We start from the raw sequence: 25,088 nt of genomic DNA on the forward strand, positions 1-25,088 counted from the left end.
GGAGGAGGTCAAGGTGAGGGTGATAGGCCGGAGTGGGGTGGGGGCGGAGAGGTCAGGAACAGACCCTTCAGCTCAACAAGTCCACACCGACCCACTGAAGAGTAACTCACCCAGACACACCCCGCTACCCTACATTTACCCCTGACACACTATGGGCAATTTAGCATGGCTAATTCACCTAATCTGCACATCTTTGGATTCTATGACGCTAAGATCATTCGTGGTGTAGAGATGTTTAACCATATAAATGTCCTGTTAATCTATTTTCATCAAAGTATTAAATCATGAGGGACATGGATAAGGTAAATAGACAAGGTATTTTCTTTGGGGTGAGAGAGTTAGAACTAGAGGGTACAGATTTAAGATGAGAGGGGAAGATTTAAAAAGGACATAAGAGGCAACTTTTTTATGCAAAGCATGGTGCATGTATGGAATGAGCTGTCAGAGTAAGTAGTGGAGGCTGGTGCAATAACAACAAATTTAAAAGGCTTCTAGATGGATACATGAATAGGAAGGGTTTAGAGGGATATGGGCCAGATGCGGGAAAATGGGACTAGATTAATTTAGGATATCTGGTCGGCATGAACGAGTTTGACCAAATGGTGTGTTTCAGCACTTTACCTCTCTAAGTCTCTAAGACTGTATTAAGAGCACATGATTCATTTCGGAAAACAGAATGCAAATCCTCCCTACCTCAATCCAAGGAGAACAAACAAAATATCGACCCCCTGTTTAAAATCACACCGTCATTTGGAAAGGACTTTCCCTATCTTCTCCAAGTCATTAACAATCTGCATTCACATCGCATCATGTTGAAATTCAGTGTTCTGCATAATCTGTGAATCGAAGTCTTAGTACTGGAGTAAAATGAAGAATTGGGGTTGCTGGAGATCTGAAACAAACAAAAACAGAAATAGCTGGAGAAACTCAGCAGGTTTGGCAGCATCTGTGCAGATAGAAAACAGAGTTAACGTTTCGAGCCCAGTGATCCCTCTTCAGAAATTGATACTGGAAACGTTTTGCCTTCCCGCAGGATTTAATGCACAGATTTTAAATGTGCACCAATGCTTTTCTTAAATTAGGAACTGTGGCAGCAGCCCATTTCTCATGGTATCGGCAGAGGGCGCTGAGATGTCAAGAATGAAAGGGTGATTTCCATCAGCTCCAGGAGAGAAATGCACATACTGCTTGTTACTTGCTCAGATGCTTTTCTGTTGAGAGACAAAGGCTTGGGAACAGTGGCCGGAGCCCGAGCAGCCTCGCCCAGTGACGCAACCGGCAGCCAATCAGCGCTGGGCTCACCACGTCTGTTTGTCACTCTCACCAATCAGATCGCGGGAATTCCACTCCGCTACAAAGTTGCGCCAAATTCAAAAACAAGAAAGGGACACGCAGAGAGAGAGAGAAGACGCTCGCTCCCAGTCTCGGGATCACAATGACAACCTGGAGAAAACAGCACCAGATCCTGCAGGAAGAAGGTGATAGCCCGCCAGCCGATCTGTTCAGGGAGATGTCCTCGTCCAGCTCCCTCAACACTATCCGCATGTCCTTGAGGAAGAGGCTGCCGTTGGGACAAATGGACTTTAACATCGACCACACCCCGAGCTGGGAGAGTCTAGAGCTCAGCAAGAAACCTAACGCTTTACAAAGTATAGGTCGGACTGCGAGGAACACATGGGGCAACGTCTCTCAGGTAACTTGTCTTACACTTAACACCACGGAGAGTAGCGACGGTGTTATTCCATTGAAAATAGCAAGGTTTTCGAAAACTGACATTTCTTAAGAAAAATATGGACTTCAGAATTTTTTTAGTAGAAGAGTGTAGAAGTTATTTGGAAACCATTGATATTGCAGTACGGTTAATCAGGTGGCAAACAATTCCGAGATAAGGTATGTGTGCCTGACCGTGGCAGACTGTAGTATAACTGTACGGTAAATGTGCACGATTGGTTTAACTGGAATGAGCTGATTGGCAATTGGCTGCATTCCTTACATTGCAGGTAGTGTTGATTCTGCTCACTTCACCATAATGTCCTGATCAATATTTATTTCCAAACCAACATCGCTTAAATAAATTGTGTTTTTCTTTTACTTTATTGCGGAATCCCTGTAATCCTGGGATCAGAACTCTCTAGGCCCATGTCTTAACTTAGATCAAGTCCTGTTGTTGACCTACACTGACTCCCAGTTAAGTAGCTGCTGGATTTAAAGTTCTCATCCTAGTTTTGTTTTCAAATCCCTTCATGGTCTAGTTTCCCCTTACTGTTCTAATCTCCTCAGCCCCGCAACCCTCTAAGATATCGGTACTGTGCTAATTCTGGCATCTTGACTGTCCACTGTTGGTGGCTGTGCCTGAACTTTTTCTGCCTTTCTACACCTTTTTTTTTCAAAATATCTTAAAACCTACATCTTTGATTTTTTTTTTCCATTTGCTTTAATATGTAGATCAGTGTCAGCTTTAGGAACTTGCTGTTTGCAAACTGCTTCCTTGATTTCCTACAGCTCAAAATGATACTTCACTGCTTCTGAGGTGCTTTCAGACTTGCTGAGATTGTTATGAAACTAGTTATTTATTACTTCTCAGGAACTGAAAATGAGCTTGTGATGCCTCCGTGAACTCAAGCCACTGTAAGTGTGATGAGAGTGGCTGTATAATGGGTTCTGTTATAGTCATTAGGGTAGCTGTAGTTTGTTTGTGAGCAAGCATGTGACTTTAAATTGACTTGATACAAGGATCATGGGACAGAATACATAAGAGTTCCCACAAGGGAAGGAAACCTTAAATCTGAAAAAGGATGAATCTGCTGACAGGCTTAGCAACAAAAATATCAATAGATATTTTGTGCTCACTGGTACAGAATGAAGTAAAAGGGAATCACCATGAAATATATTGTTCCAAGCATGGAAGAGCAAGTTCAGAAAGTGCCAGAACTTTGAAGTGAGTTAATGTACAGCGGGGACAGTTTATTACTCAGATTTCTGCCCAACCAGATTGTGATGAATTGAGGGGTGGAGATCACCTGAATCTCTGGAGGATAATACTAGGGGAACAGATTGCAAGATTAGGCTGTTTCTGGAGGAGAATCTGCAGAGAAGGCTTTGGCTGTTTCAAATATTCTGTTGAGAGAGGCTGAGTGTAAGCAATAAGACTGAAGGTTAGTATCTGCTGAAGCCAGCGTACTTGAGAAGCAAAGCATGATCCCGATGTTAGGAAATGGGAGCCAATACTACTGGTTGGCCACTAGTTTGTGTCATTTCCACTTTGGTTTGAATTTGCCTGAATATGCAAATAATGATCTCTTAACAACCCAACTTCTTTCATTTATATATAAACCAACCATGGTAGAAAATGCTGAATGTTCAACTATGGTTGTCATGGTGGTATTTCTGGACTGGTGGGATAAAATTTTGCTAGCAGGCCAGTCAGTTTAACTTCAGTACTGGGAAAATGTTGAGGTGATAATCTGGAATAATGTTAACTGTCTTTTGGACAAATGTGGATTCATGCAGGTTTTTTTTGAAAAAAGTCAGTTTTTGATTTATTCCATTTTTTTTTTTTTGGTAAGAAATGAAAGAATTTCAAAGTCTTTAATTTTGTTTGGAGATTGTTTCTCGCTGAAATAGCAAGTCCAAAACAATATTTCTGGGAGGACTTTCATTTCTTGCTGTAACAACTAGGTTATTTGGGAAAGGGAAACTAGTTGGAAGATCAGATTTTGTTGTGCAATGTCAAAACAGATGGGGGTTTTGTTGAAGCTGTGTGAGAGAGACAACTGAAAGCCACAAAACTTAAGTAAAACCATATACACAATCCAAGCATACTGAAGAACTGGCTGTTTTTCATCAGGACTGACCACATATTGTTCATAAGCTGTTAGATGAAGGTGTTGTGGACCAGTCTAAACCACCTCAAAATATATTAAGGAGATAGCCTAGACCCTAATTTTTTATTATTTTAAAGGCAAGTGCCAGGTGTTATGTTCCGGATACAATTCACCTGGTCAACCTACCAGTCTGGTAGCAAGCCACACTTTATTTATACACTATAATTAAAATACATCAGAAGAAGAAGAAATTGGCATGTCTTAACTCTATTGGAAAACTTAGAATAATAGAATATTTTACTACTCGATAATAACTGTTCCGATACAGTAAAATCCCATATACACACCCTCAGCAGAGGCAAAGTCAATAAAGTAGATTGTCTCATGTGCAATTCTAGCAGCCTATGAGGAAAAACAGGCAGAGAGGGAGAGAGGTACTGCAGCTTTCACGTACAGCTTCAGGACCCCCAGCAACAACAGCTACTGAAAGCGAAAGCCATAAATCCCTGGTTGTGTGGGAGCATGACCTCACCCATTCAGGCTGCTTCTATTGTTCCAATATTTTAAAAAAGCCCAAGGCCTCCTAAGCTATTTATTTTATTGGATTCAACAGACAGCTTGTCACAACCTCTCTTCAAAGATTGAGGACAAAATATACCTCTTAAAGCCATAGTATCATCACAAACGGGATTCTGGAGAGCTACATCATCAAGGTTATGATGAGTTAAGTGAAAGAGGCTCCACAGAAGTGTCTTGTTGGTGATAATCGTATCTGTGGATGTTGGATGGAGATATCAGAGGCCATTTGAGAATTAAATACTACATGACAACTAGTGCCTGATGTGGATAGTGCTGTGAGAGTTATAAAGACTGCATATGATGCCATATAAATGATTGCTACCTGAGAGCTCCTAAGGTTTATCTTGGTTATATCAATTATTTAAAGTATTCATAGTTTCTATTGAATCCAGATTGCTTGTTACTTCACGTTTTGGTTTGATTTGTAGCAGAACCTAAGTTTTCAAAAGTGAAACAGTTTCTTCAGTTGCGATTATGTGGAAAGTTTGATTCTTTCATGTTATGATCCTCGTGAAGACCAATAGCATGAATCAAGGACTGATGAGGGTAATGGAGTTGATTGTTGTGTACATGCACTTCCGAAAGGCATTTAATAAAGTTCCACAAAACCAGTTTCCTAGCAACATTGAAGTCTGTGGAATAAAAGGGGCAGTGGGAGAGCAGATATGAAATTAGCTAAATGACAGAAAGCAATCTAATCATGTATGGTTGTGCTTTGGATCGCAGAAAGATATATAGTGATGTTCAAAGTCACAAATAGGGTTGTTAATTTTCTTGATCTGTATTTCTGGCCTAGACTTGGGGACACAGCTCACAATTTTATATCTGCCGATGTCAGCAACTTGGAAGTCTTGTGAACCTAAGCTCAGTAACGATAGACTTTAAGGGGCTTTTGACTGCTGGAATGGGTGAATGTTAATGCTAAAGAGTGCCAGGTGACAAATTTTAATAAGATCCCAATAAAGAACAGGAATATAAAATAAAAGACACATTTTTGTGCAGGAACAGAGAGACCCATGGACATGTGCACACATTGAGGGGAGCAGAGCAGATTGAGTAACTGATTGAAAAGCATACCCGATTCTGGATATTTGAAGTATAGGCATTGACTGCAAAAGCAAGGAACCTGCGCAAAGCTTTTATGAAACTGCAGTTTAGCCTTGGCTGAAACACTATCTCCAATTATGGCACCACCCTTCCTTCCAGAGGAATGTAAAGGCTTAAGAGATTACAAGAATGTTTTCAAGGGTGATTGATGTAGCTTTTTTTTTGGAAATTTTGGAGAGAATGGATTTTCCTCCTTTTTGAGAAGAGAAAATTTGAAAGGAGATTTGATGCCTTCAAATATATGAGGAATCTAGACGGAGAGAAATTGTTCCTGTTGGCAGAAGGCACAAGAACCAGATGATTCTGATTTACAGTGATTGAGCAAAGCAGCCAAGGCAACATTATTTCACATTAAGTGATCTCAAACTGGAATGAGTGTAAGAGAGGGAGATTCAATCTTGGGTTTCACTAAGAAAGGCTTTCGTGAGAAGAATTCCACTGCTGTTGAGGAAATGTATTGGCCTCCTACACTAATGATTTTGTTTCTTCTCTTCCACCCACCCACCGCTACCCCCCCCCCCCCCCCCCTGCCCAATAGAAACTCCAGAAAAGACGGCAAAGTCGCAGTGAGTGCCTGGTCATCACTCCTTCAAAGTCTCAAACACCTCAGAGATGCAGCAGGGTATCGGCATCAAAGAAAGGCACTCCATCAAAGTCCCATTCGAGCAGGAAGGGAAGAACCAGCGCCACACCATCCAGTGTGAATCACACTCCCAAGTGGAGGGAAGTTGCTCGGTTACTCGACCAGGACGGGCTGCCTCTAAGGAGATCAGTCAGGTCTGCTGCATTGAAGAGCCCCTATGCCTCACCCACTGGAATTAGTAGGAGGAGGTACAGAAACTGAGCAAAAATCTTCATCATATTTTTCCCAGGGCCAATTGTGTAATGAACTAATAACAGGGGGAGATGTGCTGAAGTGGCTTTTCAATGCCAGTTTGCTTATATTGATTTGCTTACACAGTCAGATATACAGCATGGAAACAGACCCTTCCGACCAACTCGTCCATGCTGAGCAGATATCCTAAATTAACCGAGTCCCATTTGTCAGCCTTTGGTCCATAGCCTTCTAACCACCTTTTTTTTTAAGATTAGATTCCCTACAGTGTGGAACCAGGCCCTTCGGCCCAACCAGTCCACACCGACCCTCTGAAGAATAACCCACCCAGACCCATTTCCCTAATGCACCTAACACTATGGGCAATTTAGCATGGCCAATTCACCTGACCTGCACATATTTGGACTGTGGGAGGAAACCCACGCAGACACAGGGAGAATATGTAAACTCCACACAGTTGCCCAAGGCTGGAATCTAACATGGGACCCTGGTGCTGTGAGGCAGCAGTGCTAACCACTGAGCTACCAAGCACTTCTCATGCATGTACCCATCCATATGCCTTTTTAAATGTTGTAATTGTATCAGCCTCCACCATTTCCTCTGGCAGCTCATTCCATACATGGACCACCATCTACGTGAAATATTATAATAACCACAACGTTGCAAAGTTAAAAATCACACAACACCAGGTTATAGTCCAACAGGTTTATTTGGAAGCACTAGCTTTCAGAGTGGCGCTCTGAAAGCCATTGCTTCCAAATAAACCTGTTGGACTATAACCTGGTGTGTGATTTTTAACTTTCTCCACCCCAGTTCAACACTAGCACCTCTGGGTCATTGCAAAGTTAAACATTGCAAAAGCTTTGACATCAAAACTGTAAGGATAAAAGCTAATATTTCTACCAGTACCAGAACCCCCCTTTTTAAAACAAAAATCAAAGCATTTAATGCTCTTTAAGTCATCTATCAAGATATTAAGTTTGGATGTTGCTTTTAACTTCACAGTCACATGACAATTAGTCGATTCAGCCCCGCAGACTCTTTCATGGGATAAAGGACCATAATAAATAAAGCTCAAAAGTGATTTAAAGAAATTTTTAAATTCTCTCAAAAGGATCTTACAAGGATTATTTAGTTAGAGCAAATGGAAGTTTATTTTTCTTCCTGATCCCTGTTTGGCTTGTACTGTTCGTGTCTATAGTCTGAAACTGTTTTTTCATTAGATAGTTTATCATGAGTTATTCACAGACCAAGCACAAGTGATTCTCACGATCTGCAAATGTCACGGGATGTATATTATGTGATCCGCAAACAAAACCGTCCTTTTTACATTCAATGGCAATTTGTTAGGTAAGGAGGAGCTGGCATTTGTTGTACAATCCATTCGAAGTCATTGGTTGGTACAGTTGAGGTATGGATCCTGTTGAGAGAATTTAAATTTGTACGTGCGTTTTACTTATTATGGTTAACTGGAGGAAGTAGTCAATTAGTTTTAAAGTCCACATTTCAAGATTCTTAGATGAAGTGAGTTTGATAGATCTGAAGGAATTGTTTTTTTTAAAACCCATGAAACCCAAATCCAGTTTGGTCAAAGGATAAATTTATTAAGTGTTGGTCATGCAGGAGGCTAAATCAATTGAAAATGGGACTGCTTTATAATGAATCTTGTCGTAATGGTGGTGTCAGTTAAACTGGAATTAAGCTCACTCCATGCAGTTTAGAGGAATAGATGGTCTATATTAAGAGGAGGAGTCAATTTTATTTGCAGACAGACAAGATTAAATTGGATACGATTATCTTTCTTCTATTTGAGTGACAGAAGAGCAGTTTATTGTTAATTTTAGTGTTCTTGATAATTTTGGTGAGTTGCCATGCAAGTTGGGCCACTAGTATTTATTTCCTAACAACCTGCCTGGAGCTTAACAGCCACCACATTGCTTCCATGTTGTGAAGACTTGCACTCACTGAAGAAAATTACATCTATTTGACTCCGTTCTGGCCCCACTCCTGACACAACCAACTGCAGAGATGAGCATGGAATGTGGTTCAGCAATCTCCTCTGTGGCTGTGCTGTGATCTGTGTTTAAATACCTGGAGTTACCTATGTGGTCTTAGTACTCAACCCTGGAACTAATGAGCTATGATTGGGAGAGCCTTTGGCTGACAGTCTTGTAGCTGCTCAGTGTTTTGAGTTTGCACTGATAAACTGAGGGGCTGCAATCAGATTGACAAAAATCCTCCACTTATCATTCCTCATGAAGATTGGGATGAGTGCATACATTGAGATTAGCATTTCAAAACTGCTGGAATTCAGGAATTCTTGCTTATCTGTTAGTGAATGTTTTAAAAAATAACACCAACCCTGTCATAATTTCCCAATCATATGTCCATCAGAAATGCCAGTTGAAGTGTTGATTACTAACTTCTAGGGTGGGGAGGGAAATACTTTGGATCATGAAAGCACTCTCATCTAATTAAAATCAAAAGAACTGCTGATGCTGGAAATTGGGAACAAAAACTGGAATTGCTGCAAAAACTCTGCTGGTCTGGCAGCATCTGTGGAGAGAAATCAGTTAACGTTTCAGGTCAGGTGACCCTTCTTCAGAATTCAACTTCTGATCATCTTCTGAGTATCTGATTTAAGGCAACATTGGAATGTCCCAGTGCCAGTCAGCAAAATAAAATTAATTTAACAGAAATATCATCTGTTGTATTTTTGAAGCAAGCACACCACCTATAAACACCTCAGTTCTGGATAAAACCAAGGAAGCTCAATACTATAAATGAGAATATTTTCTATGTTTAGAACATCCTTTTGTCTCCAGAAGGAAAGGGGAGGTGGCATCCAGTGATTAAAGCAAGTTACCATGTCTCATTAGGAATTGTGGGTGGCCACTTTGGCCTGGCTGAGGAGCAGTCCCATCTGCAGATCAACTGACTTAGCCTTCTACTTTGGCATCACCAAAGATCAGGTGACAAGGGCTTCAGTACAATTAGGAGTTGAGGCGCAATCCCTTCCAAGGGATTTACTGGTGCTTTAGCCAATATTTGAAACTAGTGAGAAGAAAGTTGAGTGTCTGTGCAGTTCTGGTGGTTATTATAAAAGACTAATTTATTTGTTGGTTTAACCAGAATAGTCCCATTGCAGCCCTTTTCCTTGTAAAATGACTTGTAAAAGCTATAATCACAAAATATGGGAATCTCCTAAAGTGTGCTTTTATTTTCTGATGACCAGGGACTTTACAAAATATCCAAGAAAATTACAATGTTGCTCCAAATTATTTCAGATTAACAAGAAGAAAGTCACCCCCTTGATGGGATTTCTTCCTTATTTAGGGGGTAAGGATTGTCTGTTGATAGGATTTTGCAAACCCAATTTACTTGTACTAGAATCAACGCTTATCTGATGTTGAAGGTTGAGAGTCCTGATTGTAATGGCTCCAAGTCAGGAACTACAATTGTATAAAGTACTCCAAGTACTCATTTGTGTTTGTTAACAGGCAGTTCGATTGTGATCTGGAATCAGTGTCTTTTGGAATTAGACGACTAAAGCGCTTGTCCCAGGTATTTGACGAAGCCATCACCAAGGAGGAAAGGTATTGTATAGTTAATGTCAATCTTTGTTTCAGTCCCCAGTGGGAGTCCAGAGACCCAGGTAATGTTCTGGTTTCCTGGGTTTAAATTTGGGTTATTAGGTACAGTAGGCGTGTACATTTAGAAATGGACTTCTCCTGTATGAGTGGGCTGATGCATTTACTGAAGTACAATGTCCAATTCAGTAGCTGTGTTGAGTCTACAGCAGGGTGACTGAGAACGCGAGGTGGGAGTGAACAGGCAGACCTCTGCCTTTTTTTTTTATGTTTCCTCTGCAGGACAGATTTAAACTGCTAACAAAGTGGGACAAATCCTGCATTTGCTTTCCTTTGTTACTACTGATCCTAGGTAAGAGTCTGTAGTTCATTTTCTGGAGAGGGCACCCGTACCTGCAACATGGTTAGCATTACGCAAGGGATTTCCTCCTTTGTGGAAACCTTTCCTAGTTCTAATGCGTTCATGTTGTCAAAAGAGCCAATTTAACCAAGCTGCCTTGGGTTGAGAGAAGTGAATAGTTACTAAAATGCAAGGAAAAATACTAATGTGTGTGTGAAGGAAACACAACAGTTTGCAAGAAGATATACAGAGGAACCTCAATTATCTGAAGGACACGAGTAGGGAGTATTTCGTTTGGTTAATTGAATGTCGGATAACATAGTTAGCCAAGTGTTGAGACCTTGCAATCTAGTTTCAATAATCTGAAATTCAGTTAATCAAATGCTGGATAATCGAGCTTCCTCTGTATATGAGTCAGTCATTGGTTTGTCTATGAGGATGGTGAAAGGATGCAGCAGTTCGATTAGTTGGTTGCAGTGGCATAAACCTGAATACTCTTGTTTCTGCACGTTAGCCAAAGGGAGTTGCCTTGTTTCCCTTTTGAATGGTGGCTTTGCTGACTCTAGACTTGCTTCCAGCAATCAGTGAGAGGGAAAGGCTTTTTTTCTCTTACCCTGCAATTGCTGGGATGTTCTTCAGCTACAACCTTCACAGCTTGTGGCAGCCAGTGGAACTAGAAGGCCAGAGCAGAATGCTGAAACCTGTGGTTGCAATTGGGTTTCTATTTAAACTCCTTATTTTGGGTATTCCTGAAAGAGGAAAGCATAAACATGTCTTTCACCCAGAATTGCTTGCCTTTTTGGCAGTGTTTATTCACACTGGCAACTGCGAGCAACTATGTAAGTGCGTTCATTTGGGAATGGATTGAAATGCTATATGTTATCATCACAGACTTAAATTGGGATGTCATACACCAAATGCAGTAGTTTGCAGGAAGGGTAAGTAATTTTGAGCTGGGCTTCAGTTGGATGGAGAGGGATTGCTGCACAGTGTGGCAGGGTGGGTAAGTGGAAGAAGGAGAGGAATCGCTAGTGTGAGAAGGAGAGGCCACAAAAGCTGCAGAATGGAGGATCAACAGGCAGGGCCCAGAACCCATGGAGAAGGGGAGGTAAGGATTGGCCAAGGAGGGTCCTCTTCCCCCTCAGTGTCTTTCTCCTTCTGCATTCCACCTGCCCCACTGATCGTGAGCTCCCTCATCCCGCCACAGTATCTGTGCACATAAAGTGCACATAGTGCGCATGCACTGGTGTCAGTGAACACACCCCTCTTTTACCACACATCATGAGTGATAGATGACTGGAGGATCACTCAGTGCAGGATGTTTCTGATGAGATGGTAATCAGCCTCTGTTGTCTCTGTGACCCTGGGTTTTGCATTCTATCTCTTCTTTTGAAGAGCCTCTTCCTGAAGTTCCTCCTGGTGCAATATTCCCTACTGTCTCTGGGGATTGAGTATAAGCCGCACAGGAAATTTCCAGACAGACACTAATTTAAAGGACCAGAATTTACACACTCTTTGACTCGAATGTACTTTTTAAAAAAAAATTAACAAAAACAAAATTTCTTACTTGACTTTAATATGTTTGTAAGTAATCTGGCATAATGATTCATTGACAAGACCCCTTTCTCCAATACTTGTAACTGAAGTTGGGCATGGAGATTACCCATAAGCAACATCTCCAACAACATCCTTCACTTTCATGTGTTTTGAAACATGGTAGCTGGGTGGCATTCCATAATAGCCGTCAGCAATGACTTTTCTTTAATCTCAAAGTTACAAGTCAATTGTACCGTTAATCAAATTATTCCAGGCTAGGCTAAAGTTCAGTGTCACTTTGAAAAGCTGGAATAGTATTTACAGTGTATCTTATTCTATAGTTTATCCTTTGGTTAAAAACTGTCTTGGACATGATGTACAAATCCAATTGCACTCCATTCAAAAGCTTCATTCAGCAGTTGGCCTTTGATAAAATGTTATATTTTGAACAGAAATTTTGTATAACTCTATCGGGAGTATTTAATCATTTAGCATTGACCTTGGAATCAAGGAACCTTCTGTCTCCGTCATCCTTGCATTGGCTTATTGAAAGAACAGTTTTTAAAAGAGAGGAAAACTTAGCTTCATCCAGCTTTATTCATTACCACTGAGTGTCTCAAAGTGCTTTGCAACCATTTCAACAGTTTTCAAATTGTAGTCATGATTGTACTGTAAGAATCATGGCAGCCAATTGGTGCTGTTGATTGAAAGAAGCTTTGGTCAGCACATCATGGGTATTTCCATTGTTCTTCAAAGTAGTGCAGTGGAATTTTTACACTCCATCCAAGCAGCCATCCAGGGCCTATGGTTATGTGAATGACACCATCTCTGACAATGCAGCACTCCCTCAGTGGAGTTTCAGCATTGACTTCTGTACTCCAGCCAAGGAAACAACTTGAACAGAAACCTTGCCTCTCAGAAGGTCATGCACACCTGAGCTATAGCTGATATTTAATCTGGTTTTGTCCCACCATTGTCCTCCAATGTTTCCTTTTCAATATCCATCCAATTCTGTTTGAAAGTTGCTATAGAATCTAATTTCAGGCAGTAAATGCCAGTTGATGCATTAAGATGAGGTTCCCCATGGGAGACAGAATTGGCTCAAAAGGAGAAGACAGAGGGTGGTGGTGGAGGGTTGTTTTTCAGACTGGAGGCCTGTGACCAGTGGAGTGCCATGAGGATCAGTGCTAGGTCAACTACTTTTCATCATTTATATAAATGATTTGGATGTGAGCATAAGAGGTATAGTTAGTAAGTTTGCAAATGACACCAAAATTGGAGGTGTAGAGGAAGTCAAGAGGGTTACCTCAGATTACAACAGGATCTTGATCAGATGAGCCAATAGGCTGAGAAGTGGCAGATGGATTTTAATTTAGATAAATGCGAGGTGCTGCATTTTGGGAAAACAAATCTTAGCAGGATGTGTACACTTAATGGTAAGGTCCTAGGGAGTGTTACTGAACAAAGAGACCTTGGAGTGCATGTTATAGCTCCTTGAAAAGTGGAGACACTGGTAATAGGATAGTGAAGAAGGCATTTGGTATGCTTTCCTTTATTGGTAAGTGTATTAAGTACAGGAGTTGGGAGGTCATGTGCAGCTGTACAGGACATTGGCTAGGCCACTTTTAGAATATTGAATGCAGTTCTGGTCTCCTTGCTATCGTAAGGATGTTGTGAAACTTGAAAGGATTCAGAAAAGATTTACAAGGATGTTGTGAGGGTTGGAGGATTTGAGGGTTGAATAGGCTGGGGCTGTTTTCTCTGGAGTGTTGGAGGCTGAGGGGTGAACTTATGGAGGTTTATAAAATCATGAGGGGCTTGGATAGGATACATAGAAAAAGTTTTTTTTCTGGAGTGGAAGAGTCCAGAACTAGATTGGGTTGGGATATCTGGTTGGCATGGACGAGTTGGACCAAAGGATCTGTTTCTGTGCTGTCCATCTCTATGGCTCTATGAAGTGAATCTCCCTTCTGATTCTTTGCCAATTACCACATCTTCTTTGAACATGTCTTTGATATACATATCTTGTGGCTATATACTGAAGAAAGGAACTTTACAGAACTGGGCAAACTCTGGTTCAAACACTCTTCAGCTCTTTTATTGGTCAACTTTGTCAAGGATTATTTTCAATATTTCCCTCTGGTGATGTTAATGACTGTCTGTCTGGTTGCCTGTTCCTGATGGTCATCAGTAATTTCTGGCTTGAAAGGTAGTCAAAAAATGAGATTCCAAAATAAGCAATCTATTCTAACTGAATATTTTTGACATGCAAATTTTCTCTCTGCATATACCTAGCCCCCACAACGTCCCCCTCCTCTCCTTCTGCTGCTGCATCTTGTCGGTTGGTCTTCCATTTGCTTGAATGAAGAATATTTGTTTGTGAGAGGTTCTGGGGGGGAGCAAGGATTACCTTTTGACCTGTAATTCCTCACTCATTCTAGTGGAAGGAAGAGGGTAATGCTGAATATAATGAATGCATCATCTTCACCTGCCTTCAAATAGATTATTTTCACTATGATGTTGGTACTTTAGCCCAACTACAGTGGCATAAGATCTCAATGCCTTTTTATTGCATGCAAGGCTTGGTACAATTGGGGTCAGTCCTGCCTCTGGTTCAGATGTTTGTGGCTTCAAGTGCCAGTCCAGGGACTTGGATTTCTAGGCATTTACAATGTTGCATGAGTACTGCAATTATGGACAATGTCACTGTTGAGATGAGGCATTAAATTGGGGCTCAGTCTGCTCCCATGGTTGCATATAAAAGATCCCATAGTGCTCTTTCAAAGACAGGTGGGGAAGATGCTACCTCCTGTATTAGTCTTGACCAATATTTTTGCTTCAACAAGACAGGATAATCTGAGTATTGCCTTCCTGTTTGTGGGAGCTCACCATGTGTTCAGCCACATTTGCTACATGACAACAGAAGCTACATTTCCAGATGTCATTCATTGGCTGAAAAGTTTTGGAGGTTGTGAAAGGTGACATATAAATGCAAATCGTCTTTACATTCAACCCAGTACACCAGTTCCTTTCGACTTGGTAGTAACTATTTCTAAGTGGATGAGTCAGCCTTGAAAACCCCTATAGGGGCCTTGTAAAATATTTTTGTGTAAAACAGAAGTTGCATTTCCTGTCTCTTGACTGCAGTGATTTAATAAAATGAGAATTCTCTGTCATGGGGTTTCTGTTCTGCTTGCAAAATCAGGTTGCATTAGATTTGAAAAGAAAAATTGATTTGAAAGAATTGGATTTATTTTTGTTTGTTTACAGTCCTACATGTATCAGAAAATCTAATGAATGCAGGGAGCGAGGGAAAAGAAATATGACTTTCACCAGCCTCCGTTTTCAGATTCATGACTGTTTAACAAAAACTGGGAGAAGACCGTATTCTGATGTCCATCAGACTTCATTTCCAGTGAAAGGATTGCCCCATTCTAATAGAGGCATTGAATAAAGATATTTTGCCTTTCCACAACAAAGTGAGGTAGAGGCAAGTAACAAGCATATCAGAGCAGGATCCTGTGAAAACAGCATAGAAGGACATCTGTGAGATAACAGGAAACAAACTGTCTGAGAATGTGGCTGTTTTAATAAAAGTATACAATTCTTTGTTTTTTTTTTAAGGAAAAAGCACAATTGCTTGTTCATTCAAAGTTGTTAATTCTATACTGCCAGAATTTTCCTCCATTTGTCTTCCTCTACTATGTCTTGTCTTGTGTTGCCTCTGAATAATCAGTGAAGTTGTCCATGGAATGAACGATTGTAAATGCATGCTGGGAGATTGTCTCCTGACTTATCAAGTTTGTTCAGATACCATCTTGTACTTGATTGGTCCAATATAATTTGTCACTTTGGGTGAAATTTTATATTTATAAATCCAATGCAATTATGTGAACTTTCTCTGCAGGGGGTCCCTGTATTCCAAGATCTGCAACAATTCAAGAAAGCAGCTTGGCATATTTAATTATTTAATTTCTAATGATTGGTAAAATACATTTTAATTGAGTTTCAGTAAAACAGATTTGAACTCAATGATTTTTAACAATGTATTGGAATGTAATAAATCATGAGGCTTTCTGAAGAGTTACCGAGCGATGTATACAACATGACCAATATAATATTTAATTCAATAATTAATTTACTGAATTAAATGGAAAACAAATAATGGAAAATGCATTTGAAGTTTACTGCTGACTGGCAATGTAATCTGTTGTAACCCATATGGAAATTTGGCTTTTAGCATTATCAACACTGGGACCAGTAACAAAATGAGCCCATTTGACAAATGGAAGTGAGTATATATTAGTCATAAAGATGTACAGCATGGAAACAGACCCTTCGGTCCAACCCATCCATGCTGACCAAAAATTCTAACTTAATCTAGTTCAATTTTCCAGCACTTGGCCATATCCCTCTAAGCCCTTTGGTTTCATGTAACCCTTCCAAATACCTTTTAAATGCTGCAATTGTACCAGCCGCCTCCACTTCCTCTGGCAGCTTATTCCATATACACGCTACCGTCTGTGTGAAAAGGTTGCCCTTGGGTTCCTTTTATATCTTTCCACCCTCATCCTAAACCTATGCCCTCCAGTTCTGGACTCTGCTACCCAAGAGAAAAAACCTTGTCTGGTTGTAAGTTTGCTCACGGAGCTGGAAGGTTTGTTTTCAGATGTTTCGTCACCATACTAGGTAACATCATCAGTGGGCCTCTGGTGAAGCATTGGTTTATGTCTCACTTTCTATTTATATGTCCAATAAAGGAAAGCATACCAAACACCTTCACTATCCTAGCTACCTGTGACTCTACTTTCAAGGAACTATGAACCTGCACTCCAATGTCTCTTTGTTCAGCAACACTCCCCAGGACTTTACCATCAAGTGTATAAGTCCTGCAGAGTTGCCTTTCCAAAATGCAGCACCTCGCATTTATCTAAATTAAACTCCATCTGCCACTCCTCAGTCCATTGACCCATCTGATCAAGATCCCATTGTACTCTGAGATAACCTTCCTCACGGTCCAATTTTAGTGTCATCTGCAAACATACTAATTGTATCTCCTACATTCACATCCAAATCAATAACATTAATGATGAAAAGTGGGAGAGCCACTGTGGCACACCATTGGTCACCTTTTGAGCCTATTTGTGATGAGCAAAGGAAAAAAAGAACCAATGAAGCACTTAACTGAAAAGATTCTGATCATTGGTTTTAAGTTTGTGCTACAGGAGGAGGCTTCCAATTCTAAAATTCCAGAAACCATGTTTGCAGACGTTTCAGAGTGAATTATTTTCAGTTTGCTTTCAGTCGTATATGAGTGGGATGGGTATTCAACATGATAGTTCAAATAGGGAGTCGTCTTTGTTTTAATCATTCATGTGATGGCGGCATCACTGGTTAGACCAGTGTTTATTGTCGAGAATGGGGTCTGGAAAAGCACAGCAGGTCAGGCAGCAGAAGAATCGATGTTTCAGGCATAAGCCCTGTTGAAGGGTATATGACCAAAATTTTGATTCTCCTGCTCCTCTGATGCTGCTTAACCAGCTGTGCTTTTCCAGCACCCGACTCTGATCTCCAGCATCTGCAGTCCTCACTTTCTCTAGACCAATATTTATTGCCAATCCCTAATCATCCTTAATTTCAATAGTCAATTTTTCTAAGTGAGTTATCTTTCTAAACCATCTGGAATTCTTGGGTGTAAGAACATACACACAGTGCTGTTATGAAGGGAGTTCAAGGATTTTGACCCAATGAAGGAGAAGGTACAGTGACAAAATTGCCATTCTTTCACTGTTGCTGGGTCAATATTACTGGAAATCCCTCTTGCCAACCCTCTGGATGTGCCTTCACACCAAAGACTGCAAGTGGTTCAAGAAGGTTGCTCATCATCATCGTCTCCACAGCAATTAGGGATGTGTAATCAATGCTGCTTTAGCCTGTGACACTTACACCTCACAAGTGAATAAAAAAAGCTTTTTTTCAAGTCAGGATTGTGTGTGGCTTGGAGGGGGACTTGAAATTGATTGTGGTGTTCCCATGGCAATGGCTGCCTTTGTCTTGAGTCAAGGTGGTGGATCTGAAAGTTATTGTTGGAGATGACTTGCTGAGTTACTGCTTGTATATGTTGCACGCTATTGTCATTGTGCAGGGATGATGAAGGGAGTTAATGTTGAAAGGTGGTAGATGTGGTGCCAATCAAGCTGGTTGTTTTGCCCTGTAAGCTGACAAGCTTCTTCTGTTATTGGAGCAGTACTCCACCTTCACTATTCCTGACATGTGCCTTCAAGATGGCGGGCAAACTTTGGGGAGACAGGAAGTGAGTTACTGTTTGGTTTGTTCTGATACTTTTGTTGGCAGAATGTCCTCTCTTCAAGGTACTGCTTCAATATATGTTTTATCACTGGTTGAGATCCTTCTGACTGTATTTTCCTCATTTGAATTAAATATTGATTTATCACTGCTCGGTTTGATTTTCATGAATCCTGAATTGTGCTGATACACGTGTAATGGGCAGCATTTTGTCAAAATTGACTTTTGAAATTAAATGGGAACAATTTATTTTATTAAAAAATGCAAAACTTGGAAAATTCAAAATCTACCTAATACATTTACACTGTTGTATTGTGATGGTGTGATTAACTTTAAAAGAGTCAAACTGCTGCTTTTCTTATCTAGAAATAAGCAATGGTTAGACACAAATCTCTAGCAGGCTCTCGCAGACCGCCTAGGGCTAAATGCAGACACAGAATGCATTATCTCAAAATTCTTGGAAGCTCATTCTTGGAATGCTTTGAGGCACTTCCTCTGGGATTGGGTTGAACCCTTATGAAATGTTCAACTGAACTCTGTTTGAAGGAGTAGTTGGGTTAACTAACAGTCAACATATTTCTGGTTGTGTTGTCTACTGCATCTAACTGTGGTAGTTTCAGCATTTTTTGATTATGCAAAAAAGTTCTATACATCTTTATATCTTTCGCATATCAACTTTTAACCTTGAAGTCATCATCAAATGATTATCATCAGAGTTCCTGTGTTTGCGCTATATTCATCATACATTTGCCAGAGGTCTTTGTTCCAGATTTGATTTCCTCTATATTCGCAGTTTGACCTGTCTTTTCAGTACTTTATAATTTACAACAGGAAATGGATTACTAAACCCTCCCATTGAAACAATTCAATTATCTTTTACGAATGACTTTAAGTTCCTGCTAGCCCTTAATCTTTTTTTTAAATTGTCATTTGAGATCCCCCCCTACTATGGGTAAAATCCTGCCTGCATTTGCCAGTAGAACATGTCATTTCTCCCTTAATTTCTTGTTCATCATTGACTGATCTTAATCCTTAAAACTCATGTGTGATTTACAGACAGTTCATACAGACACTATACAAGTATTATACTTGTATAGTAAGGAGTGACAATTAGGAAAGTTGCCATGCTGTCATTATATTCAGTAAATCCTAAATGTATTATGGTAAATTATCCCAATAAACATGTTACATATAGATTTATCTGGTGCTTTTCATGTTAAAACATTTCTGTGCTTCACACAGTGACATGGTACAAAAATCAAAGTTGTATACTATATCTTAACATGTTTGTATTGCTTTGAAATGATCAAAGGAGCACTGTGAAGTTGGACCTGAGTAATGATTAATTGGAGCTGCCAGCGTTAGCAGGGAAAGGCAACATTCAGGCTGTTTTCACAAGCAAATTCTTACCTTCCATGAGACAGAATCTTCATACAAACTTACAAATAAGAAGGATGGGTGGGCCATTCAAACTCTTGAGCCTGGTCCATTCTTTGATTTGATTGAAGATACAATCTAACTGTAGCCTCCACTTTCCTTTCTACCCTTAACTGTTCTACTTGCCATTTGTGAGTTTGAAGGCTGAGGTTCAACAATATACGTGACACACCAGCCTTATTCTGTTAGATTGACTAACCATGCCAACAGTCATCGAGTCCCAAAGAATACACAGCACAGAAAAAAGTCATTCTTTGCATCTGGTGTATGTAGGTGTTTATGCTGTAAATAGTCTCTTCCTAAATCTACTATAACTTCTGATACCTTTCTTTTTCCCTCTTTCTCACTCACACATATTTAACCAGCTCCCCCAAGTTCGTTCATGCTATTAATCTCAGCTACCCCTAGTGGTAGCATGTTCTACCTTCTAATCAATCTAGATAAAGTAATTTCTCGTACATTCCCTACTGAATTTCTTGCTGACGATCTTCTGTTGAGAATATTGGCTCCTATTTTATGAAAATGTTTGTAAATGGAAACATCCCTGATTTAACACTTTCTTAATCTTGCAAACCTTTAACTGTTCATCTCCTCAGCATTCTCTTTAAAGAAGTTTCCCAGAACAATATAATCTCGCCATTGTGAAATCAGAAAAACATACTCGAGGGTCTAGTTTAGAAGTAATTGTTCTTCATTTATATTTCATGCTCCTTTCTCGAACCTAAATAAATCCATGAGCCTTTTGAGTTGTGTTCAGTTCCATGTGTACTGCAGAGATGGAGAACTTCCATCAGCGAGTCCTGAAGTTTTTAAAAAAAAATTCCTTTTAATATTAAGAAAAGCGTTTGTCTGTTGCATGCAAAGGCAAGTGCTTTGTGAAAGATACTGGAAGCTTGTTACATTCACTGTATCAGAAATAAATTTTGCATAAACTGCTATCTGGGGATTGATGAAGAGCCATGTTGTTTCGAGCTGAACATCCAAATCCTAATCTCTCTCTTTAGTGAAAGCGTCCTATTCAGTTTAAGGAAGTGAATTTTGTATGCATGCTGCTAACTCACCATCAATCTTTTATTCATTATCAGTGACATGACACTTTCTCTAATTGACTGAAGAAAATGCAAGTGAGGTAAAGTTTGCGTGTCACAAGCCAATGTGTATTATTTAAAAGGACATTGGTTGGATGGTCTACAAGATGTCAGACATTTATGCAGTTGGGATATTGAATAGGGTGACCACAACAGTTGTAGTATGGAACATTTAAATATCAAAGCATCATTGATTAAATATCTCACAGAAATTTACTCATTGGAATCTATTGTTAGTTCTAAAAGCAGATGACCCTTCCAAGTTGGAATTGCTGGATCACCAGTGATTCAGTATCCCACTTATAAAATGATCCAGTTTCTGGTTAATATGTTTGATTTTTAATCTTTTTTAATGATTGCAGTCTTCTTGGAATGTTCACTGTTCTAACCGGATGGCCTTTAATTAATGAAAGCATCATAGAAAGCAGTAATTTTGCTGAGCTAGTTCAATGCATTAGTCTTCATTTACAGCTGCCAATGTTTGCATTTTAGGTGCTTCTGCTCAGTCAGCTTTTTATAAAGCATATTTTTTTTGGCTTCAATACACCGTATCCTCTCAAACCTAGAATTAATATTTTATTCAAGTTTATTAAAATGACTTGTGCATGTTTGTCTTAAAATGCTTATACTAATATTTACCACCTTCATCATGAGGCAGGCTGTTGATGACATATTGTACTGCGCTTCAACTTGATCACACCTTGTGTTGCATTGTTCAAAAGTGTTTAAATTCTACCGCCAACCCCAACCAAACTATTTTCCTTGTTCGTTTCCAGGAAACAGGCAATTGAAAATTATCATCACATCATGTCGGAAAACATGCTTCTGTCTAAGATTCAGGGTCAAAAAATGTTGGCTTCATCTTTTAGAAGAAAAGCAAAAAGGCTTCGCTTCACCATAAGCAAGTGGGCAGATGAGGCTTTGTCAAGCATTGCAGAGCAGGGAAAGAGCTTGAACTGAACAAAAATTGCCAAGTAAAAGCCATAGAAGACAATCTTCCTGGAGAGTTTCCAACTACGTGCCGTTTCTGCCTCACTTTTTTCTTATTGAGTTTTCTTTCTTCTTCTTTTATTCTAAACATGAATATAATTTGTAGAATTGCATGGACAGCTCGAGTAACTTCATTACAATGACTGTCTCATAATGACACTTGCTACTTTTGGTCTCATCTGCAAGTACTTTGAATTTTATTGCAGGGTGAAGCATTTATTCTCCAGTACTTGAGCAAAATTAGTTTGTGTTCTCCACTTATAGTCATTATGGGTGAAGTATTATTTGCCTCTGGTTTGGAATTCTGGCCAAAACTATTCACTCCATTCAGGATTAAAGGTTTTGAGAAAATGCTGCTGCTGATGACTAGAGTTAGCTAATGATTTATAAACAAGGTACTTCTATCCTAGCAGCAGTTAGTGTAAGAGGGATGGGACATGCCTTCTAGAGATCCCATTGTCCCTTTTTATTAATAGAATTTCTAAACAAAATATTGTGTAAATGTTGTTTCTCAGCTGCCTGAACTATTTTTTAAAAACATCAGGTCCAAGAAAGCTTTGTGCATGAAAATGATTGTAAATTTGCCTTGTAGCAGTATGAGGTTTTAAAAGATTACTTATGATCAATATGCTTTAGAAATTGATCACTGCATGAAGGGAACAATTTTGTTTTTGGCAATGACACTGCAATTTTTAATACGAATTATGCAGCACAATTTAAAATCAGATTATTAGAATTATAGACTGGAAAATTTATTTTAGTGTGTTAATGAATTATCAGGCTGCCATTTAAGTGTTATCAAAGCATGTTTAGAATTTCATTTCTTTTTATGACAAGTCTTCCTTGACCAAGTATTATGCATCAAATTCCTTTAACCAAATATAAATGATTAACCACAAAACCCTCATTTGGAGAGGGAACTGGTGTTTAGACTAAGCCATAGACTAACAACAAAACTCTCGCTTTGAGAGGGAACTGGTGTATGGGCTAAACTATTGATTAACAATAAAACTCGCTTTGAGAGGGAACTGGTGTTTGGGCTAAACCAAATATAAATATACATATAAATTATATTTGTATTTTAGCATGTTGCTGAAATTGGCACAAATTATAGTTAAACCAATAAGATGCTACATGCAGTTTGCCAAGTGGTGAGGATAGGTACTTTGTTAAGAGTGAGTTTATATTTGTGTTGCTGAGCTTAAAGTCTGGAATTGGCTATGATTCTTACAATACCCTGTTCGTGAATGTGACATTTCTCAGTTTAAACTTTACTTTTGTAGCTAATGTTCACTTTCAATTACTACTATACAAAGAAAATCACCACTGGTCCCTTCTTAAAGGACTGGATTTTATTTTATGAAAAGTTAATTTTTTTGAAAGACTTCGGTAGAGAACAAGATTTGTATGTGATTTGAATGTCTTGCCATGTGACTTATGCTGGACTGAAATATAGGAGTAATGGGATAAGAATGCAACAGATTCCAGAAGCTCATATCTTTGGTTTTTTTTACCTGTTTTATGTAAATTTTCATTTCTCACTCGCACTAGAAATTTTATTTTTGACGTAATTTGAAATTTGGTGCTGGGTGAGCCACTTACACTGAAAGACCTTGCATGACATTGGTTTTTGTATGTGTCAATTCATATGAAGGAATTTAATATGTATTTTTTAATTAACATAAGCTATTCAATGTTATGGTGCAGTTAATACAAGTTACCTTAAGCTGTATGTTTTAAGGATTCTAAGCTTCGCTGTTGGCTAAGCTTTTTTATGTACAGCATTGTTGTGCTCTACAATAGTGCATCTGGTGTGAAATTTGAACTTTTTAAAATATTTGTAACCAAAACATTTTTACTGTTGTAGAATCTTCTGCTCACACAATACAGTGCAAGATTATCTAAATGTCTTTTAAATTTGGAAAAACTGAGTTTCATCAATATTAAAATAATTTCAAATATGTAATTGCCTATTCATGATTATCATGGAATAGTAGGGGATTGGTTTTCAGCATATCAGAGATTTTGGGAATTACAAATGACTTTGACGACTGTATAAAGAACATGTTGTTCTCTACTGCCAAAACCAGTATCCCATCATAACTAATAGGGATTATTTTGCTATGCTCCGCTTCCAAAAGGAAATTCACAACCATGTAATGATCGGAAAGTACTTTATGAATCCAGAAATAGACTGACATGTAACAGTGAGTTTAATGGACTTAATTTCAAGGGGCTTTCCAGAAATTGTCGATGTAAGTGTATTCACTTTGAAAGCAATGTTTATTTCAGAATGTCTTGTAACTTTTCAAAATATATAGTCATTTGATTAAATATTCACATCTGTAACAAAGCAACTTGTGTCCTATAGCTTTTTTTGGATGAAACACATTTGATCTCAAGGCTGATGTTTTCTTAATTGACTGGAATGTTAACAAAGCACCTAAGAAAGTGATTAAATGTTTGATGTTGCTTGTGTTCCTAATATTTTAATCAGCCACAAATTTTTTACATGTTTAAAAGAACAGCATATTTAATGTTTGGTTTGCAAGTAAAGGCTGAAGATAAAGATAGACCAGCTTTCATTTCTGACTCGAATCTTTCCCTGCTGATTACATCACCATGTAGTACAATGATTTAAGACATTGTGTAAATTACTAAGGGGTCTGATAAGGAGGCATCATAAAAACAAAGTACAATGTTCACTTTTCCTTTTCTGTCCTGGATGAAAAATTAATACATTTACCACCAACGCCACACCACACTCCATCACCAGGAATATACTCGTGGATTAATTTCCTTCCTTTCACAAAGTCTTGGAGTCTAACTGTAGCTTGGGATTTTTAGTATTTGCTTTTGTTCGGCAAGTGGCAGATTACTGCACTGAAAATGTCTGTCTATCACTTGTATTTGTCACTGGACAAGTCTTTAGCTCCATTTTAAATTGAATTTATCCTTTGCATCCCTACTGAGATGGCAAATCTGAATAATAATTTAGCTATAATGTGTCACTGTCATATCTTGAATCACTTTGATTACACCCTGCCATGATGTATTAAAATGACAATGTCTATTAACACAAATATCTGGCATAAAGAACTAAAAACTTGAAGTTGTGGATTTGTAATTTAGAGCTATAGACAATATTAAACTGCTTAAATATCAATAAGTTAATACCATGGAAACAGACCCTTCAGTCCAACTCGCCCATGCTGACCAGATATCCTAAATTCTTGGAAAGTGTCCAATACTTCACTCACCTTAAGCTGCACTTTCCTGCTGCCAGCCTTCAGCTCTGCAAGGGAGGAACTTCTATAGCTTCAATTTCCATTCTGCAAAGGCAAACCCTAGCAGCAGCATGATGCCTTGGGAGCCATGCTCCGAAGGACAGTGAGATCTGGCTGGAAGGAGGTGAAATGAGTAGTAAGCAAGTGACCATTCTGAAAGTCAATGTGA

The 25,088-nt window shown here is 39.1% G+C and overlaps 1 protein-coding gene across 2 annotated transcripts; it reads left to right on the forward strand.

Annotated features, from left to right (window-relative positions):
- The first annotated feature begins 1,417 nt into the window (after positions 1–1,417).
- pimreg (PICALM interacting mitotic regulator) lies at positions 1,418–23,985 on the forward strand. Of its 2 annotated transcripts, XM_043718502.2 has the most exons (5): positions 1,418–1,693; positions 6,049–6,341; positions 9,846–9,941; positions 20,640–20,683; positions 21,419–21,553. In XM_043718502.2, the coding sequence occupies exons 1-4, from the start codon at positions 1,436–1,438 to the stop codon at positions 20,665–20,667; spliced, it is 675 nt and encodes a 224-aa protein (XP_043574437.2). In that variant the 5' UTR covers positions 1,418–1,435; the 3' UTR covers positions 20,668–20,683; positions 21,419–21,553. The 2 variants fall into 2 exon arrangements, with proteins under 2 accessions (XP_043574437.2, XP_043574436.2); XM_043718501.2 differs by lacking the exon at positions 20,640–20,683 and having other exon boundaries at positions 21,419–23,985.
- Positions 23,986–25,088: the final 1,103 nt, after the last annotated feature.

Source organism: Chiloscyllium plagiosum, unplaced genomic scaffold, assembly GCF_037043375.1.
Source record: "Chiloscyllium plagiosum isolate Xiang-an unplaced genomic scaffold, Cpla_swu_hap1 HiC_scaffold_31, whole genome shotgun sequence".
NCBI lineage: Eukaryota > Metazoa > Chordata > Chondrichthyes > Orectolobiformes > Hemiscylliidae > Chiloscyllium > Chiloscyllium plagiosum.

What these genes read in the sequence shown, in the direction of transcription:
- pimreg (XM_043718501.2), top strand. Translation starts at nt 1,436, where the DNA reads ATGACAACCTGGAGAAAACAGCACCAGATCCTGCAGGAAGAAGGTGAT. An exon ending in CATGGGGCAACGTCTCTCAG is followed by an intron (nt 1,694 to 6,048) that starts GTAACTTGTCTT and finishes CCTGCCCAATAG; the next exon opens with AAACTCCAGAAAAGACGGCA. An exon ending in GCCATCACCAAGGAGGAAAG is followed by an intron (nt 9,942 to 21,418) that starts GTATTGTATAGT and finishes GTTCGTTTCCAG; the next exon opens with GAAACAGGCAATTGAAAATT.